This window comes from Mobula hypostoma, chromosome 13 (assembly GCF_963921235.1).
Source record: "Mobula hypostoma chromosome 13, sMobHyp1.1, whole genome shotgun sequence".
NCBI lineage: Eukaryota > Metazoa > Chordata > Chondrichthyes > Myliobatiformes > Myliobatidae > Mobula > Mobula hypostoma.
Window position 1 is genome coordinate 26,770,396 of NC_086109.1, and position 18,260 is coordinate 26,788,655.

Sequence of the window (18,260 nt, forward strand, 5' to 3'; positions counted from 1 at the left end):
TTTCAATTTGATTAATTTTGATTGCAATCAGCAAAGTACCAAGAACCTTTAACTGGAATAGACTTGTATCACTTCCCCCCTAAGAACTGCGTTTAATGAAAGCAACTCCCACTCATACAATACAAATAAAATTTTGCCTTGGAAATCTGGGCTTCCAGGCTAGTCTTTAACTGTTTTTTCACAATTTTATTATGATATTCCAAGAGAGGTCCAGTTTTATTTTTAGATCTGCAGTCTCAATTTATTTGATGTAATGTTTCTTTTGCATTCAAATGTAATTCAATGACAATATGCATACACAATTTAACATAATTCTCCCAGGATATCAAAACAAGAAATGTAAAACAGTGGATGCGAAATACACTCAGTGACCACTTCATTAGGTACAGGAGGTACCTAACTGTTGTGTATTTAGTATTTATTTATTTAAATCTTGCGTCCATCCCACAACATGAAAGAGTAAAAATCTTTGTTCTCTGACCCTGTTGCAATGTACAGACATGGGAATTTATAAATCTAATGGCTTTTAGAAAGAAGCTCTCCCGTAGCCTGTTGGTCCTGACTTTCATGTTGCAGTACCGTTTGCCAGACAGAAGCAGCTGAAACAGTTTATGGTTGGTGATATTAGTTTGGTGATATTTGAGTAATAGTACAAATATATTGTTTGAGTCATTACTCTTTGTCGTCCGCATAATCCATTATGGGTTATCTGTAAACGTACATGAATGATATACATCATTATGTCACCATGTCATATGCGCGCACCACACTTCAAGTAAAAATGAAACTAAGATGCGTATTTCTCGGGTTCCCTTGTTTTTCTTTTGATTAGTTTTATGTTTTGGAGTTACAAAACATAACAGTGGCAATAAGTAAGTTTTAAAATGAACGCAAGATGACTCCCTGCCTATTGAGTCGCGGCAAGACATTCAAATTTTTTAAAAAATGCTCCATGCTATCTTCGCAAGAGAAGATGTTTGAGTTTATTAAAAAAAAAGCAGAAAATGGATGAATTGACTTGTTCATAAACAATGTGTACTAGGTTATAGTCATAAATATTTTTAAAACAGCAGAAATGGCTGGTTACATCGGAATGACAGACAGGTTTCAGTGCACAGGTGATAACTGGAATATGTTTTCCAGTTAATTGAGCAAATCGAGCAGTATTTTGAAGCAAGTGAAATAGCCAATGAGAAGTGAGTGCCAGTTTTTCTGAGTGCATTGGCTGGGAGAACATACGATTTGCTGAGAAGTTTGACTGTTCCAACCAAACCAGCTGAAGTGAGCTTTGCTGATAACGTGAAAGCTACGCAGGGTCATTTAGAACCTAAACCATTGTTGATTGCAGAACACTTTAGGCTTCAGAAGTAGAATCAAATGGAAGAGGATTCTATTTCTGCATATGTGGCTGAATTCAAGAGATTGTCTGAGCATTGTCAGTTTAGTAATGGGATTAATGAAGCACTGAGAGATCATTTAGTTTGTGGAATCTTCCAAGAAAGCAGTCAGAAACAGCTCCCATCTGAAGCACAACTCACATTTAAACAAGCAGATGGAAGTGCTGTATCGGTGGAAACTGCAGACAGTGATGCCATTGAGTAACAGTTAGGAATGAAAGTGAGCATGAACAGAATTGCAACATCTAACAGAAACCTGCGTGACCAAACAAATCATGTTACCATTGTGGCGGGGCTCACATTACACCACACCAATGCAGGTTTAAAGGTGGAACTTGCAGAAAATGCAACAAAGTATGACATATGTTAGGCAGACAAAAAAATAAATGGACTGCACAGAGAAGAGAAAAGATAAAAAGTCTAGTTGCAGTTTCAAAAAGAGCACTAAACTGCATACTGTTGTTGAAAAATCTGATGAGAGTGACACAGAATTGGGTAGCCTTGAGATTCACAATGAGAAAACTTAAAATAGACAAACAATATAGCTTACACCAGAAGTGAGTGGCAAATTAATTAAAATGGGTTGGACACTGGCTCAGCTGCTTCATTCATCACGTGAAATGAGTTTAGATTATGAGAACACTCAATCCTCTTTTATTGTCATTTAGAAATGCATACATGCATTAAGAAATGATACAATGTTTCTCCAGAGTGATATCACAGAAAACAGGACAAACCAAAGACTAACACTGACAGAACCACATAATTAGAACATGTAGTTACAGCAGTACAAAGCAATACCATAATTTGATGAAGAACAAACCATGGGCATGGTAAAAAAAAGTCTCAAAGTCCTGAGTCGATCGACTCCCGAGTCCCTAATAGCAGGTGGCAAAAGGGGGAAGCTCCCTGCCATAAACTTCCAGGCACCGTCAACTTACTGATACCTTGGAAGCAGCTGACCACAGCCGACACTGAGTCTATCCATCCGAAAACTTCGAGCCTCCGACCAGCCCCTCCAATACAGCCCCCCGAGCACCATCCTCTGCCAAGTGCCTTCGACCTCGCCCCGGCCGCTGAAACAAGCAAAGTCGAGGATTCGGGGCCTCCCCCTCCGGTTTCAGATCACACAGTAGCAGCGGCAGTGAAGCAGGCATTTCAGAAGTTTTCCAGATGTTCCTCCATACTCTCACGTCTGTCTCCATCAAATCAGAATTGTGCACGGTCCCCTACTTGACAGATTACAGATATCATTCACTGGAGAGGCTGCACGTGAGTTTGAATGGCATTTCAAAGATACTAAACTGAAGCCTGCAGATATCAACGAAGAGATTCTGGTAAAAGACCATTGACCTGAAAGGTTAACACTTTTTCTTTTTACAGTGCTGCTTGATTGGCTGAGTGTTTTCTAGGTTTACTTCAGGTTTCCAGCAACTGCAGTTTTTGCTTATCCATTACAATGTTCCCAGGTTGGTGGATCTGCCATGTGAAAATAAATTAAATCAGATAAGCCTCTATTTGGAATTTAGAAGAATGATCAGTGACCGTATTGAAACATACACAACTCTTAAAGTGCAAAACAGTGTTGGACTAGAGGGTCAAATTGTTATTTTTCTCATAGGTTAACTTTTCCTGTCTTGCATTTTGTAATTTTAACGTAAAGAATGTGTATGATTATGGTATATCGTTCAACAAATTTTCAGAAATTGTAATATTACTGATTCTGTATTTTTCTAGAAGTTTCTCTGCAGCCTGTGTTACACCATTGAGCCTGACTAGTTCATAGGGTACCCATTAGTAATGGAATATCTTGACTATTCATCTTGTGTAAGATTACCACTACTTCTTTGATTTTTGTTCTTATAGTGGAGTAATCCGGTTACTGCTATCTCTTTGTTTAGAACATCTCATTAAATCACCATAACTTCCAAGTTTTATGCCTCATTCTTGTTTTCTGAACAACCTCTGGATCACATCTCCAGATGCAATAACAGGGAATAATGCATCCTTGACTAAAGTCTATCACCAAGACTCATGGCCTCAAAATAAAGGGGATGCCACTTAAAATTGAAGGAAGAGAGAAATTTCTTTACTTGAAGGTGGTGAATCTTTGGAATATAAAAGCAAGGATGTAATGCTGAGGCTTTATAAGGCATTGACGAGGTCTCACGAGTATTGTGACCAGTTTTGGGCCCCTTATTTAAGAAAGGATGTGCTGAGAGTTCAGAGGAGATTCACAAAATTGATTCTTGGAATGAAAGGCTTATTGTATGAGGAACTATTGATGTCCCTGGGCCTTTATTCTCTGGAATTTAGAAGAATGGGGGGTGGGAGGGATCTTATTGAAACCTCTCGATTGTTGAAAGGCCAAGACAGTAGATGTGGAGAGGATGTTTTCTATAGTGGGGGAGTTGAGGGCCAGAGGACCCAGCCTCAGAATAGAGGGGACAACCATTTAGAACGGAGATGAGAAATTTCTTTAGCCAGACAGTTGTGAATCTGTGGAATTCATTGCCACAGGCATCTGTGGAGGTCAAATCATTGGGTGTATTTAAGGTGGAGGTTGATAGGTTCTTGATTAGTCAGGGCATGAAAGGTTCCAGGGAGGAGGCAGGAGAATGGGATTGAGAGGGAAATGGATCAGCATTGATAAAATGGCAGAGAACTCAATGGGCTAAATGGTCTATTTCTGCTCCTATGTCATATGGTCTTATGAATTCAATACCTCCAAAGGACTGCAGTGGCTCAATCACTGAATGCTTTCAAAACAGTCACTAATACATCTCTGGATTTTGTAAGAATCAAGAGAAATGGGGCAAGGTAGAAAAAGAGAAAATCAGTTCCCGTCATTTTTGAAAGGTAATGCAGGCTAAAAGGCCTTTTATCACTCCAGTTCCTTAATGGCATGGCCCTGAACCTGACACTTAACCTTTGGGCCTACGAGAAGAGAGTCATTTGAATGTGCTAATTAAGATTTACCCAGTCCTTAACACAACCGGGAATGTAAGCTAGAAGTAAATAATATGACGTAGTTCATTATTTACTCTTGCTTGCATCTTGATGCACAGTGACATGTAGATTGTGGTCCTGTTTCTTACGCTGGTTATTTTTCACCGGGCCTTTCGCTCAAACCCTGAAATCATGAAGAAGCCGCAGTTGATGAGACAGAAAGTCCTGCTCCTTCCATTCCGTTGGTGTTTTATTTGCGCTTTGGCACAGGTTCAAATAATAACAGCAGAAACGATGGTGCTTCATATAGAAATATATGATCCTTTGGAGAACAAAAGTAGCTCTTCTGGGAGGGCTTATCATCTCTCAGCACCAGGCTAACACTGCTGTAGACTGGCTCTCAGGTGAGCTGACTGGAAATTGCTGTAGCAAGATTTCCCAGGTGATCACCAAGCCAGGTTGGTGGAAATAAGTGGTACATCCACAGAATTTATTGCAGGAAACCATTTGCCCATCTTGTCTATGTTGGCTTCTGATATACTAATGTCAGTCCTATCACTCCACAACCCCCTCCACCTTTCCCCATATCCTTGAATGTCTTTTTCTCTATCAAATTTATGTCTTGACGGTTTTGATCAATTCTGTTTCTAACACCTTTAACAAGCTGTGAATTCCTGATACCGAGTGGGGAAAATAGGGTCTTTACTGACATCCTTATATCTTTTCATCCAGTATTTTAAATCTGTGCTGGCAGGTCCTCACATCCTGGATGTATTTAGCATAGAAAGCCAGCTCTTTAGCCGAGCTATCCAATCTGTTTGAATCTCTACCTGCGGGAAGAGTTCCTCCCCGCATCGGGCGGCAACCTTGCTGTTTCTTTCGTGCTTGTCCGTTTTGCGAGGCTGAGTTGCTAGTACAGGTGGAACTCGTACAAGGAGCCGGCTGGATTCGAACCCTGGACCTCTTGTTCTGAAGTCAGGGCGTTGATGCTACTACACTACCAGCATAGACTGCCAGTAGGAAGAGCTTTCTTTTTATTTGCCCAATCTAAAACATACAGGATTCTCTGCACTGGAGTAATTAATATAACATCTGTAGCACATGGTTGATAATTCTTTTCTCTAAGCAAGCAGGAATCTTGGTGCTTTGAGGAAATGATCTTAAATCACGGTTTTGTACCTTGGCAGAACCCCTTTTAGTTAATCTTACTGTGATGCCAGGCATGTGCACTCAGACTTGAGTAACTTATGTAAACTCTGATTCACTTCTCTTCAGCAAAGCTACATTAATTCTTTAGCATCTTGCAACCTCCCCCATCACCCACTATAACCTCCACTTTGACAACTGTAACATGTCCACTCCCTGTCACCTCCTCTCGGTAATATGCTTGTTATATTATGTAGTGTGCTGTGGAATCAGAGGTGAACCATGCAACATTAAGACATAGGAGCAGAATTGGACCACTCAGCCATTCAAGTCTGCTCTGCCATTCCATCATGGCTGATTTATGATCTCTCTCAACCACATTCCCCTCCCTTCTTTCCATAACCTTTGACACCCTGACTAACCAAGAACCTGCCAGCCTCTGCTTTAAATATATTCAATGACTTGGCATCCACAGCCATCTGTGGCAATGAATTCCACAGATTCACCACACTCTGGCTAAAGAAATTACTTCTCATCTCTGCTCTAAGTGGATGTTCCTACATTCTGAGGCTGTGCACTCTGATCCTAGACTCCTCCACTACAGGAAATATCCTCCCCACGTCCACTTCATCCAGGCCTTTCAATATTCGATAGGTTTCAATGAGATCACTCCTAATTCTTCTTAACTCCAGTGAGTATGTGCCCAGAACCATCAAACACTCCACATTCTTTAACACATTCATTTCCTAGAATCATTCTCATGTAACTCCTTTGGATCCCCTCCAATGCCAGTTCATTCTTTTTTCAGATGAGGGACTCAAGACTCCTCACAATACACTAAGTGTGATCTGGCCCATGCCTTATAAAGCCACAACACCACATCCTTGCTCTTGTATTTTGGTCCTCTCAAAATGAATGCTAACTTTGCATTTGCCTTCCTTACCACTGACTCAACCTGCAAGTTGACCTTCAGGGAATCTTGCACAAGGACTCCCAAGTCCCTTTGCACTTCTGATTTTGAATTTTCTCCCAGTTTAGAAAATAGGCTATGCCTCTATTCCTTCTACCAATGTGCATGACCATACACTCCCGACACCGTATTCCATCTACCTCTTCTTTGCCCATCTTCCTAGCCTGTCTTAAATCCTTCTGCAGGACTCTCCACTTCTTCACTACCTGCTCCACTATCTACCTTTGTATTATCTGCAAACTTGACCACAAAGCTATCAGTTCCGTCATCTAAATTGTGAACATATAACATGAAAAGACCCCTGCAGAGCACCATGTCACCAGCAGCCAACCAGAATAGGCCCCTTGTGTTCCGACTCCATACCTCCTAGAAATCAGCCAGACCCTATCCATGTTAGTATCTTTACTGTAATACCACAGGCTTGTTCATATCTTGTTAAACAGCCTCATGTGCAGCACTTTGTCAAAGGCTTCCTGAAAGCCCAAATAAGTAACATCCACTGACTTTTCTTTGTCTATCTTGCCTGTTATTTCCTCAAAGAATTCCAATGAATTCATCAAACAAGATTTCCCCTTAAGGAAACTGTGCTGACTTTGGACTACTTTATCAAGCACCTCCAAGTACCCCAAAATGTCATCCTTAATAATCGAATCCAACATCTTCCCAATCATGGAAGTCAGGCGGACTGGCCTATAATTTCCTTTCCTCTGCCTCCCTCCCTTCTTGAAGCAAAACTCTTTGATTGTGACAGTACAGAGATTTTAAGAGAGTTAAAGGAAGTTTGGAAAGCAAATACTTGGTAATATTACTGAAGGTGAGCATAATGCACTCAGTGGCCATTTTATTTGGTACACTTGTACGCCTGCTCATTAATTCAAGTTTCTAATCCGCCAATCATGTAGCAGCAATTCAATGCATTAAAGCGTACAAATATGGTAAAGAGGTTCTGTTGTTACTTAGACCAAACATTGGAATGGGGAAGCATCATGATCTAACTGAGTTTTACTGTGGAATGATTGTTGGTACCTCATGGGGTGGTTTGAGTATCTGAGAAATTGCTGATCTTCTTGGATTTTCACGCACAGCAGTCTTCAGAGTTTACAGAGAATGGTGCAAAGAGAACAAGCTGACAGGAAGGTGACAGTAACTTGGATAACCACTCGTTACAACAATGGTGTGCAGAAGAGCATCTCTGAATGCACAACACACCAAGCCTTGAAGTGGGTGGACAACAGCAGCAGAAAACCACAAACATACAATTAGTAGCCACTTTATTAGGTACAGCAGTTATCTGATAAAGTGGCCACTGAGTGCTTTGTTTTCTCTAAATGTGGCGAGTTTAATAAATATAATAGGAGCGGGAAGTCACAAATGAGGACAGATATTGCTTGGTTTATGGCATTTAAAGAGAGGAATATTTTATTTTCCACAAAATCTGGATTTCATTAGCAATGCCATTGTGTATTGCCCATCTCTATTAGGATGAACTGAGCTGAGAAGCTCCCCCTTCCTGTCGGCTTTCTCTTCTGAAGTTTAGTGATTCCTGCGAACGCACAGAGAATAGATTCTGATGGTCTTCTGCTTCCCCGTAGAACTGGCTATTCCTGAAATGTATCTGTCAAATCAGCTGAGTGTGACAAATATAATTAAACTAAAATTGCACTGCAATTTAGACAAATCTGCCTTTGGCTAATGTCCTCATATGTAAGAACTCAGCCAGTAATCTTCTCCAGGGACACTGAAGCTTTGAGCCTTTCTGCCATTCTGAGCAAAACCGGTTAACTGGATTTCCCATGATGTGTAATGACAGTCCAATGTGTAATCTGCTTTATTAAATATTTATTTAAAAGGAATTAAATAACATGAATAAAAATTGGTATGAATAGAAAGTTGATCTTTTTTGTTTCTGTAGGCAACAAGAACATATTTTACTTGCCTGATTTGATGCAGGAAATTACTATGTCACATATTTGGAGGCACATAAAATGTGATTCTCCTATTCAATCAATTTCAACACCAATCTAATAACTTACCAAATTAATAGTTAGTCATTACATAATCACAATGTTTTGACTTTTGGTTTTAGTACATACTGACAATCTGAAAAAAGTAAATAGAATCTTGGATTTAAGGCCAAACAGATCAAGAAGCCCAATCAATTATGTGAAGTACAAAAGAAGGCATTGAATTCCAATATAGGTTGAATGACATTTCACTTGCATTAAAATCCAGTCTTGATTGGAGTCACATCTATTAATGTCAGAAGACTTGATCTAATGTTATTCAATTGGCTCATGATTTTGTTCAACAGACTTGACCCTTGATCAAAGTAAATTAAGGAAATTAAATTATTCTAATTGGTTACTTAGTTTTAGTGTATTTTTTTTACATTTCAAATGGTTCAATTTACAAAGTAATATCAGACAGCGTATATGGTATACAACCTGAAATTCTTACACGTCACAGACTTCCACAAAACAAGAAATCCAAATATCAGAACCATGAAGCCCCCATCCCATCTCATAAGCAGCAGCAGAAGAATCGACCCTCCCCCTTCCCCCGCCTTGCACCAGAAGAAGCACCATCACCCCCCATCACCATGCAAGCAACAGCAAAAGATCCCCAAAGAGACCTTGATCTAGTCCATCAAACACTACAGTCCATAACCCAGTTCTTCAATATCTCAAATATTCTCTCCCTCTCCCCCTCTCTCCCTCTCTCCCCCTCTCCCCCTCAGACATCCCACCCCGCAAAAACTCATTTCAGGGAGGTAGCACCATCAATTTGCGGGATACTCCCGGAACTTCCGGGAGAGGTGGGATGTTTGCAATAGAGTAGCACCTTAGCAGCTAGCCAGCTAGTTTAAATAACGTTAGCTATGCTAATAAATGAATGACACCTGTTAAACTCACCTCAACATGTCTTTTACAGTCTTAACCCACCATGGGCAATAGAAAAGTCACTGTTGCAAACAGTGCAGCGAGCAACACTGTCATTATTTTTGACCCCTATTAGGCAGGGGTACACTTTAGTGTAATCTGGGGTGACGTACGCTTTATATATTTTTTGGAATACTCTGCCACTCTGACTTTTTTTTTGGAACTCTCTCGCTCTTGCTTGCACGCTCTCTCGACCGTTGTCGCTCTCTTGCACTTGCTTTCTCACTCTCACGCTTACTTTCTCGCTCTCTTGTGCGTGCATGCTCTCGCGCTCTCTCTCTCGTGGTCGCTCTCACTCGCACTGGCTTTCTTGCTCTTGCGCTCGCTCTCTCTCGCGTGTTCTCTCACGCTCGCTCTCAAAAAAATCAATTTCTGGGACATTGTATATAATTTGCGGGCATCAGGGAGCCACTATTAATTTGCGAGAGACTCCCGGAACTTCCGGGGGAGGTGGGATGTATTCCCCCTCCCCCTCTCTCTCCCCCTCTCTCCCCCCTCCCCCCCCTCACCCCCCTCTCCCCCCCCTCCCCCCCTCCCCCTGTATCGCTTCTCCAAGCACCCCGGCAAATATTTTGATAGAGAAAGGTACTTGACTCAATAGGACAAAATTCCCTGAATGTAGATATTGAAAATAAAACTGAGTGTTTGCAATATGCTATTTCTCCTGGGTATGTTCATGCTATTTGGTTTGCGAGATGTGCCCTGTTGTTTTATCATGGTTGTTGGTAAGGGATTCTAGAAGAGTGACTGTGCATTGCTGGAATTACTTCTGATTATGGGAATTGTGCTGACATATGTGCTGTATGTCATTTGGGTCTCCAAACCCAGCAAGAATATCTTACTCTTCTTTTTGCATCACCAAATCATTCTATCAATGCTTATCATCAGGAAATAAATTTGAACTCCGTATGCAACATATTTTATCTGTTGTATTGTCACTTTACCAAGGAGAAAACAAGAATGGTTCATTTTCGAAGACAGTTTTAATTTCCATTGGAGAAGCGTTAAATGCCATTGCACAGAGAAAATCAACAGCTCCCCACTTCAAAGCTTGAGTTGATATAATTTTGGGTAAGGATTTATTCCTGAAAGGAATGAGAGGAAGGATATAGTCATTAAGGATTCTGTTTGATTGGCCTTTGAGTGACTGCTCATGGCACCAAACCTTACATGATGTGAATGCTTATATCAAATTACAAACACAATCTCCTTGATTGTACATGTGTAAAGAAATAGCATGTTTCAAGCACTCAGTTTTAATTTTCAACATCTACATTCAGGGAATTTGTTCTATTGATTCTCATTACCTTCCGATCTTGGTAAGCAAACAATTTCTGAATATTTAGGCATCACCGAAGAGAGGATCTAACAGTTAGTCCTGATGAAGGGTCTTGGCCTGAAACGTCGACTGCGCCTCTTCCTATAGATGCTGCCTGGCCTGCTGCGTTCACCAGCAACTTTGATGTGTGTTGTCTGAATATTTAGCCTCAGTTCCACTTGTTAGACAGATAATTTCTTTTTCATGCATACCAAATCTAGCCTTCAGCTGATGTGGGGCCTGAAGTGAGACTAAAATTCAAAGTTTTTACTTTGGTATTTAGTTTAATGAACAGTGTTTAATTTGGGCTTTTGGCCCATCCAAAGCACCAGACTGAGAGTGGTTTCCTTGGCCTTGATGTAAAAGCTGCCTAGATTTGTATCCTGTGAAACAGCACATAGGATCAACCATGATTTTGTTTAACAGTGGGCTGGGCCTTAAAGCTTTTCTGACTCACTGCTGTTTGTTCATTTTTCGATTGAGTGCACCAACTTTGAAATACTAATGACGTTCCCAAAAAAAACCCACAACTGCCATTTCTGTGTCTAACTTGAGATATCTGAGCATTTTCAATTGAATTACTTTGGATAATTAGGGAAATTGGTGTGCTAATTATGCAGAACTGGCAAATGCCTTGGCAGAAATCTAAAGAAGGGTAAATGTTTTATTTGTCACAAGACCTAGTCAATCAGAAAGAGGTGCTGGTGTTGCCTAAGAGAATGGACTATTACTTCAGTTTTACTTTGGCAAAAAAATCCCACTACAGGGGTGCATTTCTCATGGATACCAAAGTGCCCAAGAATGTATGCAAAATTGCTGCTATTTGGATTAAGCAGATTTTCAACCACGTAGCATAAAGTACAAACAAGCTTTGAGATCTCTAGATTTGGATAGAAGTCCATATTGAGCTACTAATTTGATAGCATAATTGATTCATCGTGTGAGTTTGATGAGGGAGGTAGAGGGCGTGGTGTATGGGATGTAATTCAATCATCCTGTATGCAAAATGAAGTGCGATGTCTAAAATAAGCTCTTAGGATCTAACTAGAACAAAGTCAGGAAGTGCCAATCCTGTTATCAGCTGCAAAGCTTTGGAAAATCTTGCACAACTCCTGTGACAGAAACACCAAAGAGGCTGAGTTTCCACACCATCATTCATTGGGCGTGGGCTGATGTTCTTTGTGCTGCAGTAGACATGACAGAAAATAATGAGCTAATAGAGTGGTGAGGAATGTTTATTTGTGTAAAATTTGTGTTTTTTAAAAAAAGTGCTAATCTTCAGAATAAGTGCGTTAAAATGCTTTAAATTTGCTGTGCCTGCACCAAGTAAGTTCATGTACTCCTTGCACCTCTAATGCTGAATTTATTAATCATAAAGTTGCCAAGATAAAGGAACAGTTGCTTGATTTTACACTGCGCATAAAACAGCTTAGCAACACTGGTGGTACTTAATAGGGTCTCCTGTTGACTAGAAAGGAACAGCATCATTGAAAGGCAATCTCCTGACTCAGTTGTTTGGATGAAGCAATCTTAAAAACACTAGAGAGCTTGTCTATAGAGATGAGGCATATTATCATGAAATTGTTTGACCTTCATTTGAGAAGCAGGTAACACGACAGGTTGAATTTGTCAGAGAAAAATATAAAAATGTTGAAGTAACACAGAAGCCGTGGCCATTCTGTCAAACAAAGGCTGGGGATGTGAGTTTATTCCACCTGTATGACTCATCGATGTAATGGTTAAACTGTGAGCTTCATTGCACAATTGAATTCAAATCACGGATGATAAGCAGCAAAAGACTCAGTGAGTAATATTATCATTTTAGAGCTTATTTCTAGAACCAGAGTTTATTGGCTGTCTTACTCATACTAGTGGAGCTTGCTTTCTAAAGACATCTCATTGGATGTGTCCTGAGTGACTTGTAAAAAGCTCTGGTTAATGTCCCTTATTAATGTCCCTTTTGAGAGTATTTGCCAGTTTCATTAATTATTCTATTTTAATCTCAGTTCCTCACAGTTAGTTACAGTGTCTACAAACTTGAACTCATTCACCACTCTGCCACCCATATCCCAGTTCATTCTTGAGGTCCAACACCCTGATATGACAATATATCTAAATTAATATTTTCATTCTTATATTCAAATCTAAATAGCATCACAGGCATACAGAATTTAAGAAGCAACATTCATGATATAAATATGCAGCGGGTAGTGACCACTTCTCCAGCTGGTCCGGATCCTGCTGCAAGTTTTGATGGTCTTCCTCGTTATCCACTACGCCCCCAATCTTGGTGTCATCTGCAAATTTGCTGATCGAATTTACCACATTATCATCCAAGTTGTTGATATAGATGACACAATAATGCACCCACCACCAATCCCTGCGGCACACCACTAGTCACAGACCTCCAGCCGGGGAGGCAAGTGTCTACAGCCACTCTCTGGCTTCTTCCTCGAAGCCAATGTCTAGTCCAATTTACTACCTCATCTTGAATACCAAGTGACTGAACATTCTTGACCTATCTCCCATGTCAAAGGCCTTGCTAAAGTCCATGTAGGCAATATCCATTGCCTTGCCTTCATCAACTTTCCTGGTAACTTTATCTAAAAACTCTAAGATTGGTTAGAAATTATCTAATATTTACAAGGACTATTGCTACTCATTTCCTGTCTATCCAAATGCTTTCATATCCAGTCCCTTAGAATACCTTCCAGTAACTTTCCCATTACTGATGTCTGGCTCACCGACCTATAATTTCCTGGCTTATCCTTTGAGCCTTTCTTAGAGAACAGAACAACATCAGCTATCCTCCAATCCTCCGGCACCTCATCCATGGCTAAGGATGTTTTAAATATCTCTGTTAGGGCCCCTGCAATTTCTGCACTTGCCTCTCACGGCGTCTGAGGGAACATATTGTCAGGCCCTGGGATTTATCCATCCTAATTTGCCTCAGGACAGCAAACACCTCCTCCTCTAGGGTCTATATAAGGTTCATGACCTCACTGCTGCATTTCCTCACATCTATAGACTCTTGTGTCCATGTCCCTAGTAAATAAAGATGCAAAAAATCCACTTAAAATCTTCCCCATCTCTTTCAACTCCATGCATAGATTATGACTGATCTCCCAGAAGACCAGTAATGTCCCTTGCTGTCCTTTTGCTCTTAATACATCTGTAGAAGCTCTCAGGATTCTCCTTCGTCATGTCGGCTAGAACAAACTCATGTCTTCTTTTAGCCCTCCTAATGTCCTTCTTCAATGTTCTCTTGCATTTCTTATAACCCTCAAGTACCTCATTTATTCATACCTGCCTATACCTGCTATGCATCTCCTCCTTCCTCTTTCTCATGGCTTCAATATCTTTTGAAAATTACAATTCTCTCAAGCTGTTACCATCAAAATTGGCCTTTCTTCAATTTAGAATCTCAACCTGAGGATCAGGCCTATTCTTTTCCGTAATTACCCTGAAACTAGTGGTATTTTGATAACTAGATGCAAAATGTTCCCTTACACAAACTTTGATCACCTGCCCTGTCTCATTCCGTAATAGCAGATCTAGTATCACACTCTCTCTAGTTGATTAAGGAAACTTTCCTGAACACATTTGACAAATTCTCTCCCCTCTCTCCCTTTTACAGCACAGGAGTCCCAGTCAATATGTAAAAAGTTAAAATCCCCTATCACAACCTTGCATTTCTTGCAACAGTTTGTGATCTCTCCACATACTTGCTCCTCTAAATCCCACGGACTGTTGGGCGGCCTATAATGTAATCCCATTAATGTGGTCATATGTTTCTTATCCCTCTGCTCTACCCATAAAGCCTCCAGAACTCCACTAGAGGAGCTCTCCAGTCCGTCCAGGCTGAGCACTGGCATGACATTTTCCTTGAGTAGTAATGGGACCCCTCCCCCCTTCAATCTTTTCCTGGAATTCACCTTGCATTGAAATATATGCCGTGGGAGATTTCAGCCATATTCTTGATAGCAGTGTTACGTCCCACCTCAGGCCAGTGTAAACAGGCTTGAGAGGAACTGAGCGACAGACATGAAACAGCACATCCTGATTGATGCCTTCCACATTGTTATGGGGGATTTTAACCAGGCCAGCTTGAAAAAGCCTCTAAATAATTATTAGCAACAAATCACTTATAGTAGAAGAGGAACCAACACAGTGGACCACTATTACACCACCATCGATGGTGCTTACCGTGCTATCCCACAGCCACACTTTCAAAAGTCTAATCCCCTGGCTGTACTTCTACTCCCGGAATATAGGCAGAGACTGAAGACTGCATTACCAGTAGCAAGGACCGAGAAGGTATGGACAAGGGAGGTGCAGGAGTGCTTACTGGACTGCTTTGAATTGGTGGACTGGACTGTATTCAGGGATTTATCTTCGAGTCTGAATGAGTACACCATAGCTACTGCTTCATTGAAACCTGTGTGGATGTGTGTGTACCTATAAGAATTTGCTGTACACCCCCAAATCAAAAGTCATGGATAAACCAGGAGGTTCGCAATCTGCTGAGGGCTAGATCTGAAGCATTCAAGTTGGGCATTCCAGGCCTGCACAAGAAAACCAAGTACAATCGTTGGAATAATGAAATGTCTAGTTGTATTCCACTTGAAAAAATTACTTATAATTTAAGAGATAAATATGATACATTTTTGAATATTTGGCACCCTTATTTACAAAAGATAGGATGGCATATTTAGTTGCTCCGATGATGAAGATTTTGGTCCCTTGGGGAAAGTAATAAATAAATATACCAAATTTATTTTGAATCCCATGGAGCATGTGGAAACCTTCCAATATCCAGGCAGTTCTTCTTTCTTTTTGTTTCTTTTTTTTCTTTTTTTTTCAGGTAGGGGTATATATCAGGGGGGATGGTAGACATTACCTTTCTATGTAATCACTTTGAAAAATCAATAAAAATTACATTAAAAAAAAAGAAAACCTGGTACAATTTGCAGAAGGCTAGTTCAAGAGCTAAGGAACAATTCCAAACAAAGTTGGAGGCAAAATCGGATGCATGTCAGCTCTGGCAGGGTTTGCAGGCCATTAGTTCCTACAAAGCGAAATCCAACATCATGAACATCTTTTATGCTGTCTTTGAAAGGGAGAATAATACTACAGCTATGCGGATCCCTGCTGCACCTGGTGACCCTGTGATCGCTGTCTCAGAGGCCGATATCAGGCTGTCTTTTCAAGAGGGTGAACCCTTATAAGGCGACAGGCTTGTAATACTTGGTAATGTAATACTTGGTAGGGTTCTGAAAACCTGTGCCAACCAACTGGTGGGGGTGTTCAAAGACATTTTCAATATCTCATTGTAACAGTCGGAAAGTCTCATCTGCTTCAAAAGATCAACAATTATACCAGTACCCAGGAAGAGCAGGTGAGCTGCCTTAATGACTATTGTCCAGTAGCACTCATGTCTTCAGTGATGAAGTGCTTTTAGAGGTTGGTTGTGGCTAGAATTAACTCCTGTCTCAGCAAGGACGTGGACCACTACAATTTGACTATCGCCACAACAGGTCCGCAGTGGACACGATCTCATTGAGTCTTCACGTGGTCTTGGATCACCTGGACAATATAAATACCTATGTCAGGATGTTGTTTATTGACTACAGCTCAGCAGTTAACACAATCATTCCTACAGTTCTGATTGAAAAGCTCCAGAATCTGGGCCTCTGTACCTCCCTCTGTAACTGACTTCCTAATCAGCAGACCACAATTTGTGCGGATTAGGATCTACATCTCCACCTCACTGACAATCAATATTGGCCTCGGATGTGTGGTTAGCCTACTGCTCTACTCTCTCTACACCCACGACTGCGTGGCTAGGCACAGCTCAAGTGCCATCTGTAAATTTGCTGATGATACAACCATTGTTGGCAGAATTTCAGATGGTGACAAGTGACTGGTGTCACAGGAACAACCTTGCACTCAATGTCGGTAAGACCAAAGAGCTGATTGTGGACTTCAGAAAGGATAAGACAAGGGAAGACATACCAGTCCTCATAGAGGGATCAGAAGTGGAAAGAGTGAGCAGTTTCAAGTTCCTGGGTGTCAGTATCTCTGAGGACCTAACCTGGGCCCAGCATATCGATGCAGCTACAGAGAAAGCGTGACAGCGGCTCTATTTCATAAGGAGTTTGAGAAGATTTTGTATGTCACCAGAAACACTCAAATTTCTACAGATGTAGCTGGAGAGCATTCTATCTGGCTGCATCACAGTCTTGGGGGTGGGGAGGGGGTGTGGTGGGTTGCTGTTGCACAGGATCGAAGTAAGCTGTGGAGAGTTGTAAACATAGTTAACTCCATCATGAGCACTAGCCTATGTAGTATCCAGGACACCTTCAAGGAGTGATGCTTCAAAAAGCTGGTGTCCATCATAAAGGACCCCCATTACCCAAGTCATCCCTACCATCAGGAAGGAGGTACAGAAGTGTGAAGGCACACATTCATTGATTCAAGAGCAGCTTCTACCCTCTGCCATCCGAATTCTGAATGGACATTGAACCCATGAATGCCACCTCACTAGTTCATTATATCTATTTTTGCAGAACTTATTTAATCTAACTGTTTTTTATAGGTACGTATTTGCTGTAATTCTGTTTTTTGCTTTACCAGACCATGATGCAATTAGACAGGATCCTTTCAACAGTATATCTGTTGAAGCTTGTTAGGGTGTTCGGTGATAAGCTGAACCTCTTTAACTTCCTAGCTTTACAGGTCCATTATCTTTGTTAGCTCCTCCAACCACACAGCCCTTTGAGATTCTGACACCCAGTATATCTCCCTAACTGTGGAATTTTTCTCTTTCTTAAAACCTACCACTTTGACTAGAATTTTAACCACTATATCCTCGTGTGTCTCCATATCAAAATCTGTTTGTATCACTCTTTGGGATGCTATACTACAATGTAGATCCTATATAACTGCAAGTTATATTGTTTATATATATGTGTGTAAATTGAATCCTTACTGACATTTTCTTACATCAAAAACCTGTAAATCTAGAAGAGTTTTCTGTTCTTCTGCTTTGTTGCCAACATTTGGAATAAAAGAGAATTATTTCTTTTGCAGGTTTGCCACTAAGGAGAAAAATGCCTTGCTGCTGTACAATGGGCGTTTCAATGAGAAACATGATTTTATTGCCTTGGAGATTATTAATGAACAGGTTCAGTTAACATTTTCTGCTGGTAAGTTATTGTTTAGTGCCTCTGTGGACTCCGGCTGCTGAATTTATGGTTTTATTGAGACTTCTTAATTAAGGTTTTTGAAGAACTTTCCATCTAGCAGAAGTCATAGTTGTACAGAATGTAGGCAGGCCATTTGACCTACTATATTCACGCTGAATAGTGGGCACCCATCAGTATTAATCCCATCTTTCAGCAATTGACCCATTGCCTAGGTGAGTTCAGTATCCATCTGAACTCTACCTAAGTGCTGCCATTTCACTGCTTCCACCACTCTCTCTCTCTTGCTGGCACTGCATTCTAGGTAGGCACCACTCGTCAGTGAGGAAAATCCCC

The 18,260-nt window shown here is 40.8% G+C and overlaps 1 protein-coding gene across 2 annotated transcripts in view; it reads left to right on the plus strand.

The window, feature by feature from the left end:
• Positions 1-18,260, plus strand: part of celsr2 (cadherin, EGF LAG seven-pass G-type receptor 2) — a 360,447-nt gene that overhangs the window by 179,423 nt on the left and 162,764 nt on the right. For both annotated transcript variants that reach the window (XM_063065489.1, XM_063065491.1), the window contains exon 5: positions 17,812-17,927. In XM_063065489.1, the coding sequence (XP_062921559.1) occupies positions 17,812-17,927 (116 nt within the window). The remainder of the gene's footprint in view (positions 1-17,811; positions 17,928-18,260) is intronic.